General features: G+C 47.0%; 1 protein-coding gene across 1 annotated transcript in view; it reads right to left on the bottom strand.

The window, feature by feature from the left end:
- CLNK (cytokine dependent hematopoietic cell linker) overlaps positions 1-26,619 on the bottom strand; it is a gene marked incomplete at its 5' end in the record, with an annotated part of 90,490 nt that overhangs the window by 16,719 nt on the left and 47,152 nt on the right. Inside the window, 5 exons of the mRNA XM_080656097.1 lie at positions 6,483-6,523; positions 10,340-10,421; positions 12,469-12,487; positions 17,347-17,374; positions 26,264-26,377. Coding sequence (XP_080512223.1) covers positions 6,483-6,523; positions 10,340-10,421; positions 12,469-12,487; positions 17,347-17,374; positions 26,264-26,377 — 284 coding nt within the window. The remainder of the gene's footprint in view (positions 1-6,482; positions 6,524-10,339; positions 10,422-12,468; positions 12,488-17,346; positions 17,375-26,263; positions 26,378-26,619) is intronic.

The following is a 26,619-nucleotide window of genomic DNA, read 5'->3' as shown; positions in this document are numbered from 1 at the left end:
GTCTTTTTTTATTCCAGATGAATTTTTGGAAAGTTCGTTCTAGGTCTGTGAAATATGTTGTTGGTATTTTAATGGGAAGTGCATTGAATTTATAGATTGCTTTGGGTAGTATGGACATTTTGATGATGTTGATTCTATCAATCCATGAACATGGTATGTTCTTCCATCTGTTCATGTCTTCCTCTATCTCTTTTTTCAGTGTTCTGTAGTTTTCCGTGTATAGGTCTTTTACCTCCTTAGTTAAGTTTATTCCTAGGTATCTTCATTTTTTTGGTGCGATGGTAAATGGGATTGCTTTTTTAGTCTCTCTTTCTGTAAGTTCATTATTGGTGTATAGAAATGCCATAGATTTCTTGGCATTAATTTTGTATCCTGCTACATTGCCAAATTCATTTATTAAGTCTAATAATTTTTTGATAGAGTCTTTAGGGTTTTCTATGTACAATATCATGTCATCTGCAAATAAGGACAGTTTTACTTCTTTTCCAATTTGGATGCCTTTTATTTCTTCTTCTTGTCTGATTGCAATGGCTAGTACTTCCAGCACTATGTTGAACAGGAGTGGTGAGAGTGGGCATCCCTGTCTTGTTCCTGTTCTTAGGGGAAATGGTTTTAGTTTTTGCCCATTGAGTGTGATGTGGGCTGTGAGTTTGTCATATATGGCTTTTAAAATTTTAATTGAATTTATTGGGATGACTGGTTAATAAAATTATATAGGTTTCAGGTGTACAATTCATAATACATCATCTGTATATTGAATTGTGTGTTCACCATCCCAAGTTAAGTCTCCTTCCATCACCATTTAAGAATAGGATACTTTTGACACAGCAAAGTTTTGAGGCAAAATACTAACTCAAACATTAGGGAATATTTATATGCCAGTTACCAAAAGTTAGGTTTCATGTGCGTTTAGTCTGCTTCTGCTCATCAAAGAGCTGAATTCTCTCTGGGATTATTAAGAACAAAGAGTACGCCTGAGACATCGCCTGTTCTAGTTTATGGCTGCAAGGATTGTGGCTTTTTACATTGAGCCTAAGAATGTTTGTTACAGGGAATTGTGTGCATTAAAATGTTTGTTGTAAGGGACTGTTTGACCACTTAAAGTTTAAATTACATTCATCACAGTACATTAATTTTACCCACAGTTTAAGGCCTTGAAAAAAGGAATAATGCTAAAGAATAATTTCTCCTTTTAACATTTTATTTAAAAATTTTTCTGTATTATTTGGAAAGAGGATGTAAACTTTAGAGTTTTAAAATCCAGTCATGCTTTTATTTAAAACTAGAGGCCCGGTGCACAGATTCGTGCATGGGGGGGGGGGGGTCCCTCAGCCTGGCCTGCATCCTCTCGCAATCTGGGGCCCTCGGGGGATGTCCAACTGCTGGTTTAGGCCCAGACCCCCGCAGGCCAGGGTGTAGCAGTGCACCAAGCTGCAGGCAGCCAGGGAGGAGCCTGAGCCTGAGCCTGGGTGGGGTGCTGCACCACTCGTGCTCATCCTGGCCCACTGCACCTGCCACTGCTTGGTAGCACTGCCATGGAATGGGGAGAGGCTCCTGATGCCGCGGCAGCTGTGCTCACCAGCTGTGAGCCCAGCTTCTGGCTGAGCTGCGCTCCCTCTGTGGGAGCACACTGACCACCAGGGGGCAGCTCCTGTGTTATGCATCTGAATTCTCTCTGGGATTATTAAGAACAAAGAGTACATCTGAGACATCGGCTGTTCTAGTTTATGGCTGCAAGGATTGTGCATCATAGTGACTGGTTTTCCGGTCATTCCAGTCATTTCATCATAATGGTCACTTAGGCTTTTATATATATACTAGAGGCCCGGTGCACGAAATTCATGCACTTGGGTGTGTGTGTGTGGGGGGGTCCCTCAGCCTGGCCTGCATCCTCTTGCAGTCCAGGAGCCCTTGGGGAAAGTCCGACTGCTGTGGAGGTGGGAGAGGCTCCCGCCACTGCCCCTGAGCAGCGCTCCCCCTGTGGGAGCACACTGACGGTTGCGGGGCAGCTCCTGCATTGAGTGTCTGCCCCCTGGTGGTCAGTGCACATCATAGCAACCAGTCATTCTGCCATCAGGCTGAAACTGGCTCTGCGACATCCCCTGAGTGGTCCCAGATTGCGAGAGGTCCCAGGCCAGGCCAAGGGACCCCACTGGTGCACTATTGGGGCTGGGAGGGACGTGGGAGGTTGGCCAGCCTGGGAGGGATCGTGGGAGGGATCCAGGGCATATCCAGCCCACCTTGCTCAGTCCCAATTGGCCGGACCCCAGCAGCAAACTAACCTACCAGACGGAGCGTCTGGCCCCTGGTGTGGTCAGTGCATGTCATAGAGAGTGTTTGAGTGACCTTGGCATATCATTCGCATATTACTTTGATTGATTGAATGGCTGACTGGACGACCAGACACTCAGCATATTAGGCTTTTATTATATAGGATAGTTGTTAAAACAAATGGAAGAATAGTATAACTTCCAAGAAAGAGAGAGGGGCATAAGGAAGAGATGAACCCAATATCTGGCAGGAAAAGAAATGAAAAGCCAGTGAAAAGAGGGCAAATAGGAGGCACAAAATAATATAAAAACAAAATTTAAAATATTAATAATCACAAAAAATATCAAAGGTATAAACTTAGAATTTAAAAATCAGGTGCAAATCTTTATGCGGTGTACCTGACAATATACAAAATAATACTAAATGTAAACTGTAATAGAAAAACATTTAAAAATTGTTAAAAAAATCCCCAGAAAACAAAATTTAATGCAGATTGGGTTACACATTCCAGTTATGGGCTAATTTCACATTTAAAATGTAATGACACAAGAGAGCTCACTAATGAGAGGATGGAGAATTATATGCAAGCCGAATCCTAACCAAGAGAAAGCTAAAAGAGCTATGATAACATTAAAAAAACACTTTAAAATGTATTTAAGATGTAGTGAAGCAAGACACAGAGGCTTATTACTGGACTAGCCACATGGATTGAAACATGGATTGAAACAATAAGAACATACTTGAGAGAAGAAAATAACAATCATCAGCATTTCCTATCAGTTGTGTAGTGTACACAATAGTCTTCCGTGATTATGAATTTTTCATTATATTGTGGCAACTGATTTATTATATTTCAACTCTGAGCACTTTGCTTGAATATTTAAAAAATCCTACTTGAAGAAGAGCGTTGGGAAGCAGCTAAATGCATTTGTAGTCTATTCAGAGCATGAGTTAAACAAAACAAGCAAGAAAACCACTTGGCCATGCAATTTCCCCCTGAAGCCCTGGTGGGGCCTTTGCTTAATGAATAAATAAAATTCGGAGCTTATAATCCACTGTAACTGTTTAACTGGTTTTGTTCTAAAATCATATAACTAATCTCTGAAAAATTTTCTTTACTTAAAACACTGCATTTGTGTTTTATACCCCCATGGCATAGGACTCTTCCACTTGGGGAATGGAGGGTCACAGAAATAAAGAGGTTGAGTCGGGGTAAGTGGAAGAACATTGGGGAGGACACTGTGCAGGCGATCAATGGAGTTTGAATAAAAATGATATGGGTTGCAAATTCATACTGTTATCAATAAACACTGATATTTCAAAATTCTTATGTATATGAAACTCTTAGCACTGTGCTTGACCCATATTAGTAACTCAATAAATGCTACTGCTAATGTTAATGTGATTGGGAGCACACAGCTCTAGACCTTTCTTTTGTAACTTATAATAAAAGCATTTTATTTTAACCGAGTGTCCATATACATATTTATTAGCAAATTTACATACAATTTAAAAGCATCTTAGAAGAAAAAAGCCACATAGTTTAAAGAATAAAAAATGCAGACAGAAAAAGAAAATGTTGCCCAGCCAGCGTGGCTCAGTGGTTGAGCATTGACCTACAGGCCCAGGTTGTGGGATTCTCTCTCATCATTGATGTTTCTATCTCCCTCTCCCTCTCTCTTCCTCTCTGAAATCAATAAAAATATATGAAAAAAAAGAAAATGGACAAAAACTAAAAACAAAAAGAAAGCAAGTCACCCACAATCCCAAACTCAGAGAGTTACTGTTTTGGAATATAACCAAACCAATCGATCCTCTTCTAATAGCAAAATTATTATTTTTTTTGTCCTGAGATTCATCTGCATGGGCTTCTAATAGCTTAGCTTGAATTCATGTACCAGAGACTTGAGCCAAGGCTGTTTATGAAATAGCAACTGAGCTATCAAGAATAACTGAACATTTCTACAATCTTTTCTCACTTGTGAAATAAAGATGACAGTGTCTCCATGGATACAGATGTAGATTTCACCATTCTGCAGGAAGAGGACTGCCCCCCTCACCTGAGGCACCCACATTAAACCCATGAGCTGTGGAGGTAGAGCCAGGATTGCGTGCTGTTTTATGTGCACCTAATTTCTACCAGCACTGTGATTCAGAGGTGAACTTTTACCCAGTAGAACGACCATGGCTCAGTAAGTTGATGGAGGGGCATGGCAGCTGCTTAAACACTGGTTAGTTAAAGGATCGGGCTGTCTCTCTCTTGTATTTTTAGGGCCCAGCCTAATGTTGGGTATCCATCATATGCTTGGCGGATATTTGTTAACGGAAAGAGGAATTAATAGTGTTTGAAGGTGCTGGAGGCCAAAACATTTCCCCTGTTCATGCCAGGCTGTTTCTTTAAACAACCTTGTTTCCTGTGAGAGGCATGGAGAACAAGCTACAAGAGCCCAGTACAAATGATCTATGTTCAACCCTGGGGTGCTTGACGGGACTCATGTCTGCGAAGGCCACCCGCTCCACTAACCACTGTTCCATTCTTTAACATTCTCTATTTTTTATTTGTGCAAGATTTTGCCTTTCAACTTAAGACTCTGGATTCCTCTTTAAGCTATGATTCTGCTTCCCCATCCTTGCAACATTACTTATAAGTAATGCCCTTTCTGGGCCTGTTCAGTCCCTGGACCTTCCACCCAGATACCCAGCCTTATCATCTTCTTACACCGCCATTTGTCCTCCAGCACCACTGTCATTTGGTTCCAAGGGGCTGAGCCCATGCGGTAAATCACTGCCCCCTTTAGCCACCTGCCTTTAAAAAATAGTCCTCTCTTGGGAAACTCTTATGAGCCGTGTGTACATCAGGAGGAATGAGTTTCCAGATTGGCTTTCCAATATAAGACCCAGATGGCAGAGGGCAGAAGAGAGAGAAGGACATGATGGAGGCTAGGAAGGAAACTCTTGGTCTGATGGAATCAAATGGGTAGGGAATCCCTGGAGAAGGAAAGGGGATACAGAAAAAAGAGAAATATTAAAATGTGTCTAGCAGAGGGCTGTGTGTGTGTGTATTAACCCTGTGAGTTAACACTATTATTTGAATTTTATGGATGGGGGAGGGGGAAGTTCCAAGCATCAACTTGCTGAAGCCGACCCTACTGTAGGGAGAGAGGCAGAATTAGGACCATGGTCAGTACAGTGCTTAGCCTTCCCATGGTATTGCATGATCTCTGCTTCCTCCAGCCCTAAGCTCTTTTTCATGGCTCAACAGAGAGCGAGACTGCAAGATTACACCTAAACACACATCTCCCCGGCATTTAGGGAGAAGAAAAAAAAAGACAACATGACATCTAGTTTGGGCAAAATAACAGTAATGTCAAAACCCATCACCCTCAGTAATCATTAAATACTAGAGGGCCAATACACGAAATTCGTGCACTGGTAGGGTCCCTAGCCGCTGCTGGCCGGGGCCTCCCTCCCTTACCCTGGTCGCCTGTCACCACCACTGCCGCTGGCCAGGGGCTCCCTCCCTTCCCCTGGCTGGCCCCGCCCCCTGATCGAACTCCCACACGAACTCCTGGTCAAGGGGACAATTTGCATACTATGCTTTTATTATATAGGATGCTACTTCAGATCTCGCCACAGAAATGTTATCCTTTTGATTTTTATCTTTACAATCAATAAGTAAGTGAGGTCAGTGTTATTTTCTCCATTTCTCAGATTCTCTAAAGAGAAATCTGTTTTATACCCAATGGATTGGCAAAAACTCAAAAACAACTGTTAGAGAGGATGGGGCACACCAGGGACTCATAAGCGGTTGGTGAGACTGCAGGATACACCTACTTTGAAAAATCCATCAAGTACAAGCGAAGAAAGGCATATCCTAAGACCTACACATTTTATGCTTAGAGAGAGAACTTAGAGTATGTACATGGGAAAATGTACATATTATGTATGTGGGAAGACACCCACAATATTGTTTATAAAATCATAATGCTCATAGAGAGGAAATGCAAACCACCTAAATGATCTTAGTTAATTATGGATGAAAATTGTGATATTTACCCAATGGAATGCTACCTGTCAGTGAAAACAATCTACTGCTCTTTATCCACATCCGCTCAGCACGTCTGAGGGTCACAGAGCAAAGTCACAGAGCAGGAGTATTGTCGTGAGAGGACTTACCCGTCTGTTTTATGATTCCTAGGTCGTGTTCTTACCTCTGCTTTGCATACTGTGGTTGCTCATCATGAACGAAGAGCTAAAGAAAATGTTAGAAACATTAGATATGGAACAAACAGACCCATATGAGTTCTTTTCATGTCATTTCAATGAGCACAATTATGACTCTTTCCTTTTTGAAGATGTGAACTTGGACTTGCCTTCTGACTACAGCCACTACAGAGAATGGCATGTGCTTGGCCGGGCTCCTATTCCACAGTAATTATTTCCCAATTGAGGGAGAATATAGAAAGCAATTTAGTCTTCCTTGAAATGTGAGCTAGCTGAGAACACTGTGTGGATTATTGTAAGAAAGTCCATAAAGAAAAAGGGATTATAAAAATATGTAATAAAAGACAATGGAGAAACCAATAAACACAATAATAATGATGTTACCAAGACTGTTCACCAATGGCTCTAGTTAGCCCTTAATGTTTAGCTTTACTTAACACTTAGCTCAATTTTCTGGTTCACTTTGTATTGTGGCCAGCACCATCATTATAAGCGCTAGGTGCTGCCACAGTTAAATCTAATTACACGGGGCATGCTCCACACCAGAAAGCACGCTATTTATAAAGCCTCTGGGCCAATTAAATGAAATCTAGCCCTTTCCTAGCACCCCTGACATCAACCGAGGGCACACCTGGTTTTTGCTATCCTGTGGGAGCCTTGCTTTGTGGACAAAAATGCTCGCAGATTATTGAACCACCACGCTGTGTCGCAATCCCCGGTCAGACTTCTGCTGACATCCAAGACTTGGACTCTGTTAACACCAGATTCCTTTACCAGGAGCCAGTGTATGACCTTAATAAATGTCTGGGGGGAAAGTCATCTATAGCAAAATGTCTCCTCCCTGATTTCATAGGACTTTTAAAAAGAAAATGTCGGGAGAGTAGGAACATCCTCTGAGGATATTTTAGGTCTCAGGTACTGAGTTTATAAGGATTGAAGCAAAAACAAACATACCAAAACAAGCAAACAAAAATAAAATAAAAGTAATGCTTCTTTCACTTTTAAAAGGTGTGTTGAGCCCTAGCCGGTTTGGCTCAGTGAATAGAGCATCAGCCTGTGGACCGAAGGGTCCTGGGTTCGATTCCGGTCAAGGGTAGGTACCTTGGTTGCAGGCTCTTCCCTGGCCTGGGCCCTGGTCAGGGCTAGTGCAGGAGGCAACCAATCGATGTGTTGCTTTCACATTGATGTTTCTGTCTTTCCCTCTCTCTTCCACTCTCTCTAAAAATCAGTAGAAAAATATCCTCTGGTGAGGATTAAAAAAAAAAAAAGATAAAAAAAAGAAAGAAAAGAAAAAAAGGTGTGTTGAGTACCTGGGCACATGGTATGTTTCGAGAAATGTAACATGAGTAGGACGTGGCCTTTGCCCTAAAGCCCTTAAAGCTTCTCCATTTGTGGAGGGAAGACATTGTATCGTAACCACAAGTGGGCTAAGTGCTGGGACAGGTGTGTGCACAGCAGGAGTCCCTGCGGTAGCCTTAACCCAGACAAAATCACTTTGGGTCTCAGGAAAGCCTTCCTGGGAGATGTGCTAACCAAGCTGACTTCTGAAAGATGAATAGGAGACGGTGACGAGGGAGGGTGTTGTTCCAGGCAGAGGGAACAGCAGGTGCAAAGGCTCAGAGGCAAGGAAACGTGGCTTATTCTGCAACAGACCAGAAAGCAGTTCCTTCTGGATAGAAGGTGAGGCATGGGGATGATAAGTATCATTAAGTGGCTACTGCAAGAGTCCAGGTGAGATCGAAGGTGGCTGGCCCATGTTGGGAGCTGGGAAAATGGGGAGACATGGATAGATTTAAGACATGTTTTGGAGATAGGATTTGGGGAGGTGGAAATGGGAGAATGAAGATGGGGAAGAGGATGCATCATTTGCCGGGGAGAGAAAGGTTGCAGGGGGATACAGTTGGTTTGGGAATGAAAGTAGAAATGAAGAGATCATTTCAACATCATGAGTTTGAGATGCCTGTCACCTTTTAAGGAAAACTGCCTGTTGGGTCTGGAGCTAAGAAGGGTGATTGTGGCCGAAGACAGAGATTTAGAACGTGGCTGACACTGCTCAGGCTCTTAGTGAGAAAAGCCAGGACCTCAGATGGACCCTGAGGGATCCCAGCCCTTGGAGGTCAGCCTGGGAAAACGTCTGAGAAGGGGGCTCAGAAGAAGCCAGTTAATAGAGGAAGAAAAATCAGGAGACTTTGTTCAACTAATTAAACAAAGAAACAAAAGAAGCCAAACCACACCAAACGGCTGCTACAGATTCGGGTGCCAAGGAGAGCTCATCATCTTTTCACGACCACATGAGGGTTTTATTTTCCCTTTGGAAAATTACATTAAGAGAGGGTATTTATATTGTGCTATGGGCAGAATTTTGTGCCAGGTTGGGCCTTAAACAGAAAACGGCCTGACAAGAATTAGGAAGCCAGAGTTCTAACACCCACGGGCCAGAGACCGAGAACAAAGCTACTGAAGGTGTGAGGTAGGACAAGGCAGGAAAGTGGGGGAGGGGAGGACCTGGGGGTGGCAGTCACCCTGATGAACAGGGCCTGGCCATGGCAATGAGAGCGCACATGTACTAGGCACTTGCAACAGGCCTGGCTCTGCTCTCAGCTTCGCATGGGAGGTGAATGATGTTGCCCGGCATCACGTGGTTTGCTGGTGGTGGAGCAAGGTAGCCCGATCCCAGTGAATTCTTCCTCCCAACCACTGCTCTACCCCATCACCAACAGGGTGACTCCCTGTAAATACCTACTAGGTACAATGACAGCATCTGCACCCTGGACAGGCCCCTGGGGAAGTCAGGGTTCGTGGGCTGCAGTTTTAGGATCGTCAGTGTAGACGTCACGGGCTGCTGAACGTGAAGCTGGACTTGACTTCAATGGGGAAGGGCCTCAGATTCTCTGGGCCTCATTTATTCCCTCTGGGAAATGGGTCAGAACTGTCGCCTGGATTCAGTGGCTTTAAGCTGGGGTCTGATGAATAGAGAGAAGTTTTCCAAGTCTGGAGAGAGTGGAGAGGGGGCGCTATGGAGGGAAGGGGTACAGGCAGAGAAATAGTGTGTGCTGATGTCCTGTGGTAGGTGACCGTGGAGAGTGGGAAAGTGGGTGAGGGGCATGAATGCAGGCTGAAGCCAGTGGTCAGACCAGGGTGGCAGGGCCTTCTAGCACTGATTTTGGAGGCCCTGGATTTTGTTTTAAGGAAGCCACCACTAATTTACAGTGTCTTTCAGCCTGAGCCCTTGCTTCCTCGACTGTTTATCAGGGGTGGGCAAACTTTTTGACTCGAGGGCCACAATGGGTTCTTAAACTGGACCGGAGGGCCGGAACAAAAGCATGGATGGAGTGTTTGTGTGAACTAATATAAATTCAAAGTAAAGGAGCGGAGGGGAGAGCAAGAGAACTGGATAGAACAGCCGGATCCAGCCCGCGGGCCATAGTTTGCCCAAGGCTGGTTTAGTTGGATGACAGTTGTTATAATAACCTGATCAGGAAAGTATTTAATCAGAAAACGGTCTTTTTAAGTCCAGTCATCTGTAAAGTGAAATTCAAAAGTAACAGAGTCTAGTTAGAAAAGCCCACTTTTCTCCGCGGATTAGTTAGCATCTGTCCCAGTTAATCTGATCTAGTTAATACTCAGGTCTTTGAGTCCACCACACTTCTCTAGCCTCATTCGGAGAAGTACAAAGCACGGGAAGGATGTTGCTGTTAGCTTCAATAACAGCTGCGGCTCCGGACTTCCTTATCCAAGGCCCAGGACTTCCCATTTCTCAGGAAGCCTTGGCGGGTCATTATCCTACGTAACACATGGCCTGACCCCCAAGCTGGGACCCAACCAGGCGTTCCTGGCTCCTTACCTGGCGACAGCAAGAGGGACTTCTGGAGCACTTTGGTTTTGGGTCCCGTGAGAGGATTCCGGCTTCGTTGGGTGACGAGGAGCTGTAGAGAGGAGTCACATAATTTCAGGATGCAAAAGGAAAATGACTCGAGACCATCAGAGGCCCATTGGAACTGCTATAATTTCATCCAGTAATCTCGGGTGATCCAATTTCTAACCTCTAATCTGGAACCCACGTATTCCACACTGACCCTGGCTCCTGGGAGTGGCTTCTTCTTGAGGCTATAACATGGAAATATTGAATCTTCGATACTATTTTGGAGAACACTGAATCTGGAACTCATCATTGAACTTTTCAAAACATAGAACGTTACGCTGGGAGGTGTTTGGTGTGGAAGAGAACTGAAGTGGAATTCTGATTCAAACGAAGACTTACATAGAAACATAAATGAAAAGGTGAAATCCAAGAGCCCAGCCAGTGTGGCTCCGTGGTTGAGTGTTGACCCATGTACCAAGAGGTCGCCGGTTTGATTCCCGGTCAGGGCTCATGCCTGGGTTGTGAGCCTAATACCGGTGGGGTGTGGGCTGGAGGCAGCCGATTGATGATGTTTCTCTCTCATCAGTGTTTCTATCCTCTCTACCTCTCTCTTGAAAATCAACAAAAACATATTTAAAAAAAACATTAAATTCAAGAACTGTTTTGAGCAATGTAGGGCATGGGGATGCTCAGTGCTGGCCCACACCCCCAAATTCTTATGCCCCTGTGCCAGGGCAGGCAAGCCCCAGGAGTCTGGGGTAGACCAGTAGTTCCTAGCCTGCTGGGTAGGCATGCCTTTTCTCAGAATGTCCCCCTTGATCGTCAAGTTTTGAATAGTTCTGCCAACCAGATGAACTAGAGTTATTCAGTAATCACATAAGCCATTGCTGTCTCACTTTTTATTTCCTTCTCATCGTGAATAGATTTTAATCAGCCATCAGAAGTACCAAGGGCACACAATACCGCCCTGGTATGAAACCCCATAAAATGCTCTCAATTTCGGCTGCAGTCATAAAGTTAAGGAAGCGTACAGACACCTCCGTGTCTTCACTGGGGTTGTGACTCTGCTCTGTCCAAGGTTGATCACCGAATGGACACTTTTGATTGAGGGACTGTGATTACTTGGAATGTCACTGAGTCAGTGACTGGCCCACTAGCTGCACATCCTATAAAAGTGCTTTGTGTCATCAGCAGCCACCCAGAGCGCCTGCCCCCTGTGAGCTGAACACGGTCGCACTGTTGCATTGACCATCAATGGAACCCACGGCAACAACCCTTGAGGATGCTGAGCTTCAGTGTGGGAAAGTGCTCAGTTTCCTTTCGGGTTTGAATTTTTTTAGATCGCCAACAGACCCCCCACTCCTCCATCAGAGGCCTTGGGAATCTGCAAACCCAGATATGGCCTCGCTCAAGCCTAACGTCTTCAGTATAAGGAATAGCACACTGGAGAGCCCCGGAGGCCTGCGGCCCGTCCAGAGCCACAGAGGGTCGGTGGAGGCTCCTGTTGCTTTGTGACCACGCTTCCTGCGTGAACTCTTTGGGCGAGGCTCAGCCCTTGGCTGTGGACGTAATTTTTCATTCTGAGTGAATGGTGAACAGCACTTCACAGGTGGACATGAGGTTACTACCTACTTCGCATCCTGCCAGCTGGCGAGCAAGTGTTGGATTGCCTGCTTCCACAGCAGTGACCCCGATGGGGTGTATGTGTGTGTGTGTGTGTGTGTGCATGCGCTCAAATGAGGGTGTAGGTGTGTGTGCACGGGTGACATCAAAGAGGGAGAGACCAAAAGCAGGGGGCCGGCAATGTCTTCCCAAATTGCCTGGGGGTGACCTGTGCCTCCTTATCAGCAGCCTGTGGCTGAAGAAAGACCACGAGCCCAGCCCCAATTTAAATCACCCCGATTAGACCAGAGCATTCTTGAACAGACAGATAGGAAGTCCTGGGTCCATTGGGGTCATGTTTCCTGCTCTCTGCCCCGCCCCCTCGATGTGCTCATCCATCCCAGGCTCTGAAGCAATCGGTCCTTTCAGCAAATGACTAACACTGTAAATATGGAAACAACACTTAGCCTAACAGGATGAGGGAATGAAAACCAACATAAACAGTTTACCTTTCTCTGCTCCAAGGACCTGTGTTAAATGAAAAAAAAAAAAAGTTGAGTGATTCTTGGTGATAGAAAACATCATGATATGTATTTTTAGAGCAATTGGTTAGTAGAATTGGGCAACATTTTTGTTAGCATTGAGATTTTTTAAATCTACAAATAACACTCCAAAAGACCGAGCACAGACCAAGCATACCCTCTTCGCGGGATGTAACAGGCAGATACCCAGGCTGCCGACGGGACTAAAAATCCCTTTGGCTCTTTGGAAAGCAGTGTAACCAGAGCTCTCAAGGGCCTTAGAGAGACTATTATTCTCACCCCAGCAATTCCACGGATGAGACTCTTTTTCTAAGAAAAGGACCTAAAATCTGAACTGAGTTCCATGTACGAAGCTGTTCAGCATGTCCTCAGTTACACCGTCAAAACCCTGGAAACAGTCTGTTCCAGCTGCTATGTCTCTGGACCTCGTTTTGTTCATCAGCTTATTTTGTTCATTAGATTTCGCATGTGAGTGAGATCATGCGCGGGGGCGGGCGAGAAGAGGTCAATGGGGGAAAGAGGGGAATCATATGTAATACTTTCAACAATAAAGATAAAAAAAATCCTGGAAGCAATCTGCATGCCCATCTAAGCGGGCACCATTAAGCACGTTTTGGTGCTGTATTCACTTACTGGGCTATTATCCATGTATCGCAAGTATTGACGCAGAGTGTGGAATAAGGTTATACGCTAAGTATGCCTCAACATTACATAAAAAGTCCAGAATAAAAACTGGACTCATGACATGTTTCCATGTAGGGGTGTGTGTGTGTGTGTGTGTAAAAAGGGATTTGAAGAGATATGACAAAATCTTAACAGAGGTTGTGTTTAAGAGATGAGGCTATCGTTAATTTTCTTCATATTTGAAAAAGGAGCATGAAAATAGTCACATTATTCTTTTTCAAGGTAGCCAGCCATTCCCAAACAGCTCCTTTCTCTCCCTTTCCTTAATAACAATGGTAGAATTCCTGACCATCTTTCATTATAAAAATCTATGTTATTGGACTCGCATCCTTGGGCCCTGTTCTACTCTGAAAGAAGCAAAAAAGCCTTACAAGAGGTACAGTATTTGCTGAAGTGTCTCCTTAATTGTGAATAATTTTCTTTTTCAAATTTAAAAAAAGTATATTTTTATTGATTTCAGAGAGGACGGGAGAGAGAGATAGAGAGAGAGACAGAAACATCGATGATGAGAGAAAATCATGGATCGGCTGCCTCCTGCACACCCTCCCCCTTACTGGGGATCAAGCCTACAACCGGGGCATGTGCCCTGACCAGGAATTGAACTGTGACCTTCTGGTTCATAGGTCGATGCTCCACCCCTGAGCCACGCCGGCTGGGCAGTTGTGAATAGTTTTCTGAAGTGCACTTCATGCAGCTGGGGAGCAGCTCAGGCATCATTTAGACAACAGCTTCTTAATTTGAGGCATGGAAGAGGTCCTTGATGGCCTAGGGGGACCCACGAACCTTCTGAAATGAAAAGCTACATTTTTTTCCCCTTCATAAACCTGTGCATATTTTAAAGGAAGGTTTATTATGAATACCTTTCATGAAATTTTCAAAAGGGTCTGAGGTCCATGAAAAGTTTAAGCCAGCAGTCTGCAGATACGGAACAAAGATGGGGTGCCACCTGACTGGCATAGCTCAGTGGTTGAGCGCCACGGTTTGATTCCCAGGGCAAGTGTCCGGGTTGTGGGCTCAATTCCCAGTAGGGGGCGTGCAGGAGGCAGCTGATTAATGATTCTCTCTCATCATTGATGTTTCTCTCCCTGCCTCTCTCTGAAATCAAGGAAAATATATTAAAAAATAAATAAACAAAAACAAAGAGGGGGAGCCATTCACCCAGATTCCCATAGTTACCTTGCGGCTGAGCTGACCATGGAGGCCAGGTCTCCCGACTCACATTTGCTTCACCGACAAGAAACCTTTAGCAACAAAGAGCTTAGAGAGGCACCGGAAGTCTCGTCCGAAGCTGGTCTACAGACAAGCTCTTTTGTCTCAAAGACCATGGTGGCCCTGGAAAGGGGGTCTGGGAAGGGGGCATGCACTTCATCATGGACAGCAAATGCAGGCAAGCCTCAGGCGAAGTGAAAAGGGTAATGAAGCCATCCTAACGAGTGGTTTGGAAGTCTCCCCACCGAGTCTTCCCCAGGACTTTGAACCTGGCAGTTCAAAGCCTCAATGGGATGCAGCTGTGGCTCTCGGGCTGGTCAAAGGGGAGGTGCCTGAGCTGTCAGTGCAGCAGAGAAGCCAACCGGCTGGGGGGACATTCAGATTTTATATTCTCATAATGTTTTATCTAAGTGAGACACAGTCCACTTTTCGCTTGAGGGCATTGCATTTCAATTTAATGAGATCAGGGGAGTGGAGTGAAACGTCTCTAGTTTCTCTACTTCAACTTTTTGTGTTGTTTTTTGAACATAAATATATGCAAGCTAAATAATAATGTTTTCCATAAGTCCCTTCCTCCCTCTTTCCTCCTTCCTTTTTTTCCCCTCTCCGTTTGAGCTCAGAGCTGTCTCTGTGTTTCCTAACGCAGAGAGTCATAGGTCGGGGCACACTGGACTTGGGGCTCTCAGGGGCTCTGCCAGCTGTGGGGGCTCTGGCCTCTCTAAGGCTGCTTTCTCTTAGGGTTTTGTGAGAATTAAATGAGACCACGAGTCTCTACTGTGTTTGAAAACTATCAAGCACTACATGAACTTGAGTTGGGGCGGGTAGTTCGTCATTTCTGGTCTCCAAGACTCTGGCCACACACAAGTGTGACATATGTCTTATGAGATAAGCTTTTGTGACCAAGCAATGGCCTTGGCGCTGGCTCCGGACAAACAACGGGGAAACATCTTGGCAAAAGATAAAAAGGAAGAACACGTTTTCCCACTAGCTGCATGGTTCTTTAGATGATATCAACGTCTAGCAAAATGCCAACCAAAGCTGCAAGGAGAACGAACGGGCCTGCCTGGTGCCTGTCCTCCAGGCCTGACCTTCTCTTGTCCTTGTTTGTCAGTGATGGGGCCCTCTTGTCCTTTCACACTGACCACTGAGTTGTGGACTGAAGGTCACCGTGAGTGGCCGCCATCTGCTACTTGGGACACATGAATCTCACTCACAGGAAGAAAGGGGTGGGTCCCTCTGGGTGTGTGGGTACCACCCCCAACTTTCTAAGTTAACTCCCAGGAGAGGGTGAGCTGGTGAAGTACTGAATGAGCCAGGGCTGGCCTCTCCTTCAGTTCTATGCTTCAGGGGTGGGCAAACTTTTTGACTCGAGGGCCACAATGGGTTCTTAAATTGGACCAGAGGGCCGGAACAAAAGCATGGATGGAGTGTTTGTGTGAACTAATATAAATTCAAAGTAAAGGAGTGGAGGGGAGAGCAAGAGAACCCTTCGCTCTTTCGGCTCCGCAGGCCGGATAGAACAGCTGAACGGGCCGGATCCGGCCCGCGGGCCGTAGTTTGCCCACGGCTGGATTAGATGGTAATGTGACTTAAAAAAAATTTTTTTTTATTGATTTCAGAGAGGAAGGGCGAGGGAGAGAGAGATAGAAACATCAATGATGAGAGAGAATCATTGATTGTCTCCTGCATGCCCCACACTGGGGATCGAGCCTGCAACCTGGGCATGTGCCCTTGACCAGAATTGAACACGGGACTCTTCAGTCTGAAGGCGGATGCTCTATCCACGGAACCAAACCAGCTAGGGCTGGAAATTCTACCTTTGATTTTACATTCTCATAATGCCAACGAAGAAAAAAGAAAGGAAGGAAGAAAGGGAGGGGAGGAGGGAGAAAGGAAGGAAAGCCAACCTCTGCACTGGCTCATAATAAGACAAGAACCAAGTCCCTTAGGAGGCCAGTGGGGGTGAAGTGAGGACACTCTTATTGTTGGACAGAGACTTTCCACCAGTCACGGTGTATTCACCATCCTCTTTTTAAGGACCTTCCTCTTTGGGGGCATAAGGAAGTAAACATCCAAGGAGGCCCTAAGATCTTTCCATCTTACCTGACTGTCATGCCATTGATTGAGCCTATACCGCTCACCTGGTCATGCACGCGGTCACTTTGACTGATTTTGACTTTAGCACAACTTTGCAAAGTTGAGTGCACTCATCCCTCTTTCATGGCCGGGAAAACAGAACCGGGGATGGAGTGGGGGCAGGGAGATTTTCCAGAGTCCAGGGAAGTAGGTTGCAAACCCAGGTCTGTGTGACTCTGTATCTTGAGTTTCTCCTACTTCGCAGTCCTGACTTTCCTGTCAAGAACACCTAGCAAGGTGGACTACAGTTCCCCACATTTCATGTCTGAAACATTGGATACTGGAAGCCATGGTGGAGACTCAGTCTTCCAGGCGAACTAGGCATGTGGTCGTCATTGGCCCCATAAACATGGAATATGCTGGCCAGCATGATCTTGGTTTAAAATCTGGATCTTAACTTGTTTTGCCTTTAGCTTTCCCACCTTTCTTTTTAATTATTATTATTAAAATATGTTTTTATTGATTTCAGAGAGGAAGGGAGAGAGAGAGATAGAAATATCAATGATGAGAGAGAATTGATTGGCTGTCTCCTGCATGCCCCCTACTGCGGATCGAGCCCACAACCTGGGCATGTGCCCTTGACCGGAATCAAACCTGGGACCCTTCAGCCCACAGGCCGATGCTCTATCCACTGAGTCAAACTGGGTAGGGTAGCTTTCCCACCTTTAAGATAGGGATGTGAATACACCCTGAGCCTGGCTGCTATGATAATGAAGTGTAACTGAGTATTTAAAGCAAATAGTATCTTGCCCATTGCAGACCCTTCATGCACAAAGGTTCCCCTTCTCTGTTTCCTGGGACGAAGTTGCCACTCACCTCATTTAACTTCTTTAAGGTTATCTGTCTGCAGGGAAAAGAAATACAGTGTCACATAAAATGCAGTTCATAATGGTCAACATAAAACCATTCTGAGCCCTTAAAACCATTGATTACCTTTTTTATTGCCAAATCAACAACCCATAGTCCAGTGTGATATTTATCACCTTCCTATAAAACTAAAGCCAGGTTATTTTTCTCATAATTTTCTAAGCACAAGAAGAAGTGATGAGCCAATGTGAAAAGTGGTGGCAGAAAGGGCATGAATAAACTTGCTTCTCGCTTTAGGAGAATTTAAATAACATCATCATTCCTCCTGACATTTGGTTTTCCTTGTCAAGTTTCATTGCCTCAGCCAGACCTGCTATTATTCCCTTGATTTTAAAGCTCTTGGTTTTCTGGCTTTGAGGAAGTGTCAAGGGCTCTAACTAGGAAAGTGTCAGGTACAGCGGGATCCCAGGAAGGCGTGTGTGGGAGGAAGGCTGCTGATAATGATGGAGACCTGAGGCAGAAATCCCCCGGAGCTGAACGAGAGGGGAGAAATGCATGCTGAGATCTGATATGTGGACACGGGACAAGCCTCAGGAGAAACGCCAAGCCTTTCATTTATATTGACAGATAAGCCAATGAGCGTCTCTAACCCTCATTTTTTCTCATCAGCAAAATGGCTACAAGCGTATTCACCTGCAGAGGGTTACTGTGAGCACTGGAAGAGATGGAGATGAAAAGGCTGCGTGTTCAGTGGGCTCTGTGTTTGAAAGGGCTCCAAGATGGATGAGGAGATTGTGTGGGGAATGGAGGCGTGTACATTCTGTCTACATGGGTCTGCTGGTGAGAGCCTGGGATAAAGAAATGCCAGGAGTTTAAGGTTGCAACTCAATCTCAGGCGAAGACTGTTGACCTGGAGTTACAACGCTTGCATGTATCCGATTAGATAATTTCAGAAGCATCCGGTGCTCAGGTGCTACGTCCTGGCCTCAGATCTCAAACAACAGGCACCGGTACTGAGGTCCCATGTTCTTTTTTATTTATTTATTTATTTTAATTTCTACTAGAGGCCCGATGCACAAAATTTGTGCAAGGGGCTCAGCCCCTGCCCGCTCTGCCTCAGCCCCTGCCACCGCGGCTTCATCTGGAAGGTCATCTGGAAGGACGTCTGGTCTAATTAGCATATTACACTTTTATTACTGTAGATTCATTTCAGAGAGAGGAAAGGAGAGGGAGAGATGATGAGAGAATCATTGATTGGCTGCCTCCTGCATGCCCCACACTAGGGATCGAGCCCGCAACCTGGGCATGTGCCCTGACCAGGAATTGAACCCTGACCTCTTGGTTCATAGGCTGATGCTCAACCACTGAGCTACACCTTTGGGGGCAAGTCCCACGCTCTTTAACCTGGTGCATAGCTCCTCTGAGATGGGACATTAACACCTGCCTCTCCCTTTTAATGGGCCAAGTGAGACGATAAATAGGATTCGAAGTAACGAAGTAGAACGAACACCCATAGTATTAATTAATTTTGGGTTAAACTGAGGCTAATCTCAGGGCTTTCACTTTAAGCGACCATGGCGTATTTGGAACACTACCGATTGGCCGTGTGGCTTTGAAGCACAGTAAGTAACCTCTGTTTTGTAAAAACTGCTGTTTGAAATTTCCACTAGACATACAAGGTTCTTTGTTCTGTGAATTAATTCTGCTGTTATTGGCTTCTGTAAAAAAAATGCTTGCTCTAATGATAGGGAAAATAAGCCTAACTGTCTGATCTTGCAAGCCGCTCCGCTGCTGTCCCTAGCTACCCCCATGCCAGGTGCCTTTTGGTTATCTGTGCTCAAGGCTACTGACTGTGTTGTACTCAAGGCTGCAAGCTTCCTGCGAGATATCTGCTAAGCACGCACAGGGCTCTTTTGTAAACTTGTAAAAGGGACCCGAAGCCCCAAATTTAGGAGACAAAAGACATTTGAAACGTATAAAGGGAAAACTTCCTCCATGATTGCTTTGCTCAGACTCTGGAAGCATTATTCCTCTGAGCCTGCCAGCGTAATAAAAGACTCCAAATTAATTTGGCTTATTAAGGCGTCCTATGTTCAGCTCGCTGATTTACAATATAACAGCTTCAGTTTAAAGTGTGTCATTGATTTTCGTCTTGTGATTTTTAAGTTTCAAGGGTCAACCCATGTTTGATTCCATTTGTATGGCATCTGAACAGTTTATGAGAACCTAAAGTTTTCTTTATTTATACATTTACTTTATTAGATTTACAAAAATTAATTGCTAAAGAAAGTGTTGCTGGTCGGCATTAGAAGTACTTCAACATCAAGTGAGTGAAATGTATCAAGGTATTTCCAATGGTAAAGGAGATTTCACTTTTCACTAGTAAACGAGTCTTATTGTCTAAGATCTCTTGGCCTCTATCAGGTGACAGGCAGAGTGATTGTCATTCTGTTTTGGTGAAATCACTCCATTGATACACTTTGCAGATGGAACTGGAGGCTTGAGGAAAGTGAGGCTTTGGAACTGGTCACCTTAAGTATTGGATTTTTAAAGGAAGAACCCAAGGAATTGTGAGAAATCCCTACCGTTGTTGTTGGACATTGAAATGGCATGTGGGTAAGACCCCATCTGAGCTGCTCCCCTCCCCTGTGAAATGGAGGCACCCAGCTTTGGGGGGGGGGTGTGTGGGGTTCTCTTCAAGGGGATTTGTGAAGGCAGGGGGACCTCACAGAGTCACAGAAGGGCAGGGCAAGGTGGGTTCCCCGGTCTCCTCCCCACAGCACCAGGTTGCCACTCTGAGTGCATCGCTGGCCTCATGCTTGCCCACATGCTGTGCCTGGACATGGCGGATAGAATGTGGTCAGGGACCACCTAGCAAAGCTTTGCCACATCCTTTCCGGTGGGTAATAGGTGCTCAGTGTGTGTCCGAGGATAACACCTTTTACCATAAAAGTAGCCCTTTTTGAGCCTCCCTTAGTTTCCAGTTCAGTTTTAAATCCTCATTCGGTGGTCCATGAGCTCGGTCACCTTGGACAAGCGAAATTTCCTCTCTGAGGCTCAGTTTTCCTGCCTGTAAGATGGGTAAATCCAAACAGCAAAAAAGAGGGTTGATTACGGTTCTCATGGAATGATACTACACGTGGAAGCTTCTTTGGATAAAAGAGCACCTTATCTCTGCAGAGCACTTTTGGCACTTCCTTTGAGATGGAGCTTGTTATTCTGGGGTAAGTGCAGGTCTCAGGCCGTTGTAAGAAATGACGGATCAGAGGCGTGACCTTCACCCTGTTTCTCCTGATGGCAACATCGTGCAAAATTATGGTGTAAACCAAGTTCACACTGTAGAGTCAACAGTGCCCATTCATAAATGAGAATTGGTTTATCTTCTTCATAATCCATACATTCTCTCTTTTAAAGGACCATGTTTCCCGATACCTATATTCTTTTTTCTCTTCCCAAATCATCAAAATACACTTTTTTTTTTTTTCCACTGAAATTGCTTGAACTGATGTGTGTCAGCATGGCTGGTTTAAAAGGGAACACCTTGGTTGAGCAAATGGGTGTTCTGTTCATTAAAACCAGGCACATTATTTAAATTATATTTTGGCTGAAGCCTGCACTGCGGGCCACTGAGTTTGTTAACCAGAAAGGAGACACTGTGGCTCAGTGACCTCTCTGCATTTCAGTGTCCTCATCAGTGACCCGAAGATTGTAGCACTGTGGGCCGGAGTAATGCACCCCAGACTTCAAAGCCAGCCCCGGGGTCGGTTTCCCCCCTGACTACCCAGGACCCAGGACGGCTTTATCTGGTGCATGTGCCATGGTGCTGAGATGATGATGGATACATAGCTAGACAGCCATGCCCATCAAATCTCTTTCTAATTATGCTCAGGAGAGTCTTGGTGGGGCGTTCGTGTACCCAGCCCCTGCCCTCTCCCCCTGCCCCCGACATGCACTTCCCTTTGAGCAGAGAGAAAACACCCCAGGCTCAAAGTTCTGGTCTGAAACTGTTTGTGTTTGGGCGAAATGTTTCCCCATTACACCAATTTACTTTAGTTACGAATGAACGAAGAAAGAAAGAGAGAAGCCCTGGCCGGGTGGCTCAGCTGCTTGGAGCATCGTCCTGAGACACCAAGGTTGCGGGTTCAATCCCCAGTCAGGGCACACGCCAGAAGCAACCAATGAATGCATCAATATGTGGAACAACAAATCCATATTGCTCTCTCTCTGTCTCCCTCTCTCTCTCTCTCAAAGTCAGTGAGTTAAATAAAATGAGCTGAGCACAATCTATGAAGCACACGGCTCTTGTAAAAGCCACGATGATGGCCTATGGTGGTTGCGAATGTTTAACCAGCTGTCCCCCCACTTCAAAGTTCCCTTCTGGTGTAAGTGCTAATGAGCGTGTAAGAGGCATTTTCCTCGTCTGATTGGCTTCCATTCAGCACTTGTCCTGGGAAGCCAGGACTCAGCTTTAAAGGGGAGGATGGCGGGCGGCTGGGTGCAGACAAATGGGCGGAAACAATGGCTGGAGCCACCTCCGTCCAGGGGAGCGGCCACTGTGCAGGCCCAGCTGCCTCCTTCCGGGACTCCCCCCTCCTCTTGCCAGATGTAAATCACAGCCTGGGCTGGGGGGGGGGGGGGCGGGGGCATTCACCTCCCAGGGCTGGAGCAGCTGTTGGAGGAGCTGGCTAGTGCTCCTGCTTGGGAAGGAGAGGCTCAGCTCTCCAGCGTCCTTCTGTTTTCAGAGAAAGTGACCCCAGCAGGCACCTCCGTGGGGGGTGTCCCTGGGACTTGAACCATCAGTAACGGCCACCTGCCAACCAGCACGAGGCCCAACAAAAATGAATTTGAGAGCCGTCTCCTAAGGCAACACTCTCTCTTTTTTATTATTTTTGTCCATCGTCACCTGAGGATATTTTTCCATTGATTTTTAGAGAGAGTGGAAGGGAGGGGGAGAGATAGACCAGAGAGAAAATCCACTGGTTGCCCCCTGCACGGACCCCGACGAGGGCCGGGGGTTGAGCCTGCAACTGAGGTACGTGCCCTTGACTAGAACTGAACCTGGGACCCTTCAATCCACAGGCTGATGCTCTATCCATTGAGCCACACTGGCCAGGGCCGAAAGCAACGCTCTCCTCACGGTGCCACTCCCAGGGCCTGCACAGGGCTCCACAGGTTTGGCCCCTCCGTAGTCACCAGCCCTGTCGCTTCGACCGAGCCACCCAACTTCTCTGTCTCAGTGACCCTCTGAGCCCAATGCATAAGGAAGTGATGTGTTACCAGGCACCCACTGGGTACCACCCGCTGGGCGGGGCACATTGCCCTTGGAGCCTTAGGAAACCGTACTTGATTGGCCGCTGTGAGGATTCAAGAAGAGGAAACGTGATTGGCGTGGAGGTGGTGGTGGTGGAGAGACCCAGCCCACCTGTCATCACATCCAAAAAGGATCAAACAGATGCAAACGGCAGCGGCTGAAACGCCAGAGATGAGACATGTGAGCTTCCAGAGGTTCCCACACCACTGGGTGCTGCCCCTCGGACCCAGACGGGGGTGCGGGGCCCCGCGCGGAGTTCAGGGAGCATCGCTCCAGACCCCAGAGCCGGGGCGCAGACAGGTGCAGCCGGGACTGTCCCAGCTTTCCCCGCAGTGTGTCCCCGAACGGGGTTCCCTCCGGGTTCTTAATCCTGGCTGCCCTTCAGATTCACCGGGGGAGTTTAAAAAATCCTGATACCTGGGCCTCACCTCTCAGGGCAATTAAAACTGACACTGGGAATAGTACCGTTAAAAAGGGCTTCCTGCCTGGCCCGTGTGGCTCAGTGGTTGAGCGTCGACCTATGAACCGGGAGGTCACGGTTGGATTCCCGGTCGCATGCCTGAGTTGCGGACTCAATCCTCAGTAGGGGGTGTGCAGGAGGCAGCTAGCTGATCAATGATTCTCTCTTATCATTGATGTTTCTATCTCTCTCTCCCTCTCCCTTCCTCTCTGAAAGCAATAAAATGATATTTGTAAAGATTAAGGTGAAGCCGGGAGGAGCAGCATTGCATTAGCACATCTAGGCTCTGTTTGCAGGAAACTGGGCTCTGGACACCTTATTCTGTTGGGGATGGGCAGGGCGGGAGTTGGGGGAGATGCTATTTACGTGGTTTTCTTCCTCCTTAGGAGGTGACAGATCTTGTCCTGGGCACTTTAGACAAATCACAAGCCTCCTCAGCACATTCTGTCACATGCGATGGTCATTTTCTTTTCCCAGATGAGGAGAGCAGTGCTCAGCTGTTGAAGAGCTTTCTGCAATGACCCGGCCAGAAGTGGCTGAACTGGGGTCCAGACCCGGGTCTGCTGGGTCCTGCTGTCCTGTTCTTACCAGCACAAAACAAAACAAAAACCCAGAGAGAACAACCCTCTTTTCTCCACGTGAAATGAGCTGGTGTCACCATCCTAGCCCATTGGCCCGGGAGTTCTAGGGACGCTACGTTTTATATTTCTAGTTCTGATGACACCGCTTCATGGGGTGGATGGCCTGTGATTATTGCTGCCTCCTGGTCTCTGTCTTTGAGAACAGAAACCAAAGCAGAGCACCCGTGGTGCCTCCTGGTCTGGCTCGGACCCCCGTTGGAGGCCGCAGATGGGAATACACATTTATCAAACATCCATTCTGTGCCGGACACTGAGCCGGGGAACGCACACCGGAGTGAGACAGTCCCTCCTTTCCGGCTGGAGGAGACAGACTTGTGTTCAGGTGTATTTATGAGATGGCAGAGGCACCAGCAGAAAGGGCTCCGGGTCATAGCAGAGCAAGGAAGGTTGGTGATAGAGACAGCTGGGCAGGCACCGCTCCGAGCTGGTCAGGAATCAGTTAATCCTCCCGTTAGCCCAGGGGGCAGGAGGGAGGAACAGTCCTCTCACCTCACTGCTGAGAAAAACCTCAGGGAAGGTTAGTCCTTTGCCAGAAGGCCGTTTCCCAACCTTGGTAGTGACCTCTGTGCTGTGGGCCGTCCTGTGCACTGTAGGGTGTTTAGCAGCATCCCTGGCCTCTCTAGCCACCATGCCAGTTGTCACAGCCAGAAGGTCTCCAGGCACTGCTAACTCCCTGGGAGACACAGTCACCCCCAGGTGAAGTCCCGGGCCCTAAACCTGCTAGCTCAGAAGGAGAGCCTAAATGATAGGGGCAGAAACATAATATTGGGGACCAACTATAATTGTAAGAAATACTAATCACGCTCTGTGATTGAGTTGTTCTGATTAAAGAAGGCGCATTCTAACCTGCTGGGAGTTGCATGCAGGCCCTGGGAGCTCACCTGGAAATGCAGCCCCTCCTCCCCATCCAGGAGCTGCCTGTTATCATGGAAAGATTATCAACCTTGTTGCAGAAAACAGAGGCGCCAGACCTTTGCCTACACTAGCCCATTGAAGACCCCAGCCTTTGCATACCCACAGGCCTTTGTAAATCTCCAGGCCGCTTTACCTGTTAACTGCCCTTTGGCCCTTTGCCTACTTCCCCGTGTAATCTTTGTCCTTCTACTCAATATAAGCAGCTGGCTTATGGTGGAGTGGAGGGCAGAGCAGATGTTTGTGGATGACCTGCTGCTCTCCCATACTGCCGGCATTATTGGAATAAACGCTCATACAGGATTCAACCCTGTCTCTGCTGAATTGGCTCAAATAGTGACAGGCAGCCCAGACCCATTGATTGTCCGGGTTCATAGACTTCAACCTGGGCTGTCTGAATTCCGACATGAGAACTCCTGTCCCTGCCTACACACTGTGTTGACAGAGGAGGGGACAGAGGAGGCAGGAACTGGTGTCGGGGAGTGAAGGGGGTGTGGCCTGGAAGCTGTATGTGCGTGTGAACCTGGGAAGGACGGACAGATGGAGAGACATTCACCGCAAAGGAAGAGGGGAGATGACATTTTAGGCTCTCCAATGGCCCTCGTCAGCGATAAGTGGGTTTTCCATAGAAGCTGTAAGCGTGCCTGGTATTTTGAACTTCTGTATCAGAGAGAAAGACTCACTCTAAAAACCCTGGTGCCCCGCCTGTGGGTCAAGCCCGCAGGGAGACAGTGCACCTCATTCTGTGCGGGACACGAGGGCAACGCTAATCTCTGCCCAGATTTCTCTTTTTAAAAATATATTTTTAGTGATTTCAGAAAGGAAGGGAGAGGGAGAGAGAGAGAAACATTAATGATGAGAGAGAATCATTGATCGGCTGCCTCCTGCACGCCCCCTACTGGGGATCGAGCCCGGAACCTGGGCATGTGCCCTTGACCGGAATCAAACCGTGACCTTCTGGTTCATGAGCCGACGCTTAACCACTGAGCCATGCCGGCCAGGGTGCTCTGACTTCTCAAACAAGGTGATTCTGGGCATTCAAATGCTGGAGGAAATACGCCCATCGTGTTGTCACACTTTGAGATCGGAGCTGCCTGCCCACGCCCCATGCCTTTGGGAGTGAGGTCTGTCTTCAGCACCTCGTGGCTGAGAGCTGGTTTAGTAATGTTTATTTGTCACAGAGGCGGTAAAGCTTTCGCACATGGCTGTATTTGGATGAAATACACATACACTTCACGGTGACGGGAAGCTGGGGACCCATACTGTCCCCCCAGTAGCCTGAACAACCACCTTTTGGTCGTTTTTACATAAAAAGTCCCGATTCTGTGCTGGCATTTAACATTTTCTTGAGTAACTAATTCATGTCTCAAGTGAGCCATTCTTTCAATAACTCACTTCATTACCAAAAAGCTGTGTTTTTGGTTAAAGAATCCAGCGACAAGTTTCTAAGACTATTTCCCCTCCAGGTATAACTGGCCCCTCCCCACCCCTTAGGCAGCCTGATCTGAGAGGGGACTGGTGGGTTGTCCCTGTCACCCCCTCCCAGGGTGTCCCCCCCTCCCTCCCCGGCCATTTCACCAGCAGCCATGGCCAGGCTCTCACCTGGGCCCCCTCTGGACTTCGGGGAAGGGGTGCCTCTGCGGGGACGGGGACACGTCACCATCTGGCTCTGGGGGCAGGGGCTGGTACTTCTTTGGAAGAGTGACAACAGGCAGCCTGTGTGAAGAGTCACAGGGGAAAGTGAGAAGCCTGTGGTGCAGGTGGCTCCCCACACGCCTGCCCGCAGTGGCCCCCGCCTTGGTGGTGCGCGTCAGTGTCGGGGGGCCGTTGCTTACAGCTCCGCCTGGTCCATTTCAGGTGCTGCGATCACCCGGGCGGCATGTAGCTGCCTAAGGAGCCCACATCTACCTCCCTGCCACGTGCTCTGTGCTTTGGTTCTGCTTTCTGATGTGACTTGC

Source organism: Plecotus auritus (assembly GCF_963455305.1).
Source record: "Plecotus auritus genome assembly, chromosome: 1".
NCBI lineage: Eukaryota > Metazoa > Chordata > Mammalia > Chiroptera > Vespertilionidae > Plecotus > Plecotus auritus.
This window is presented reverse-complemented; position numbering and strand designations above follow the sequence as displayed.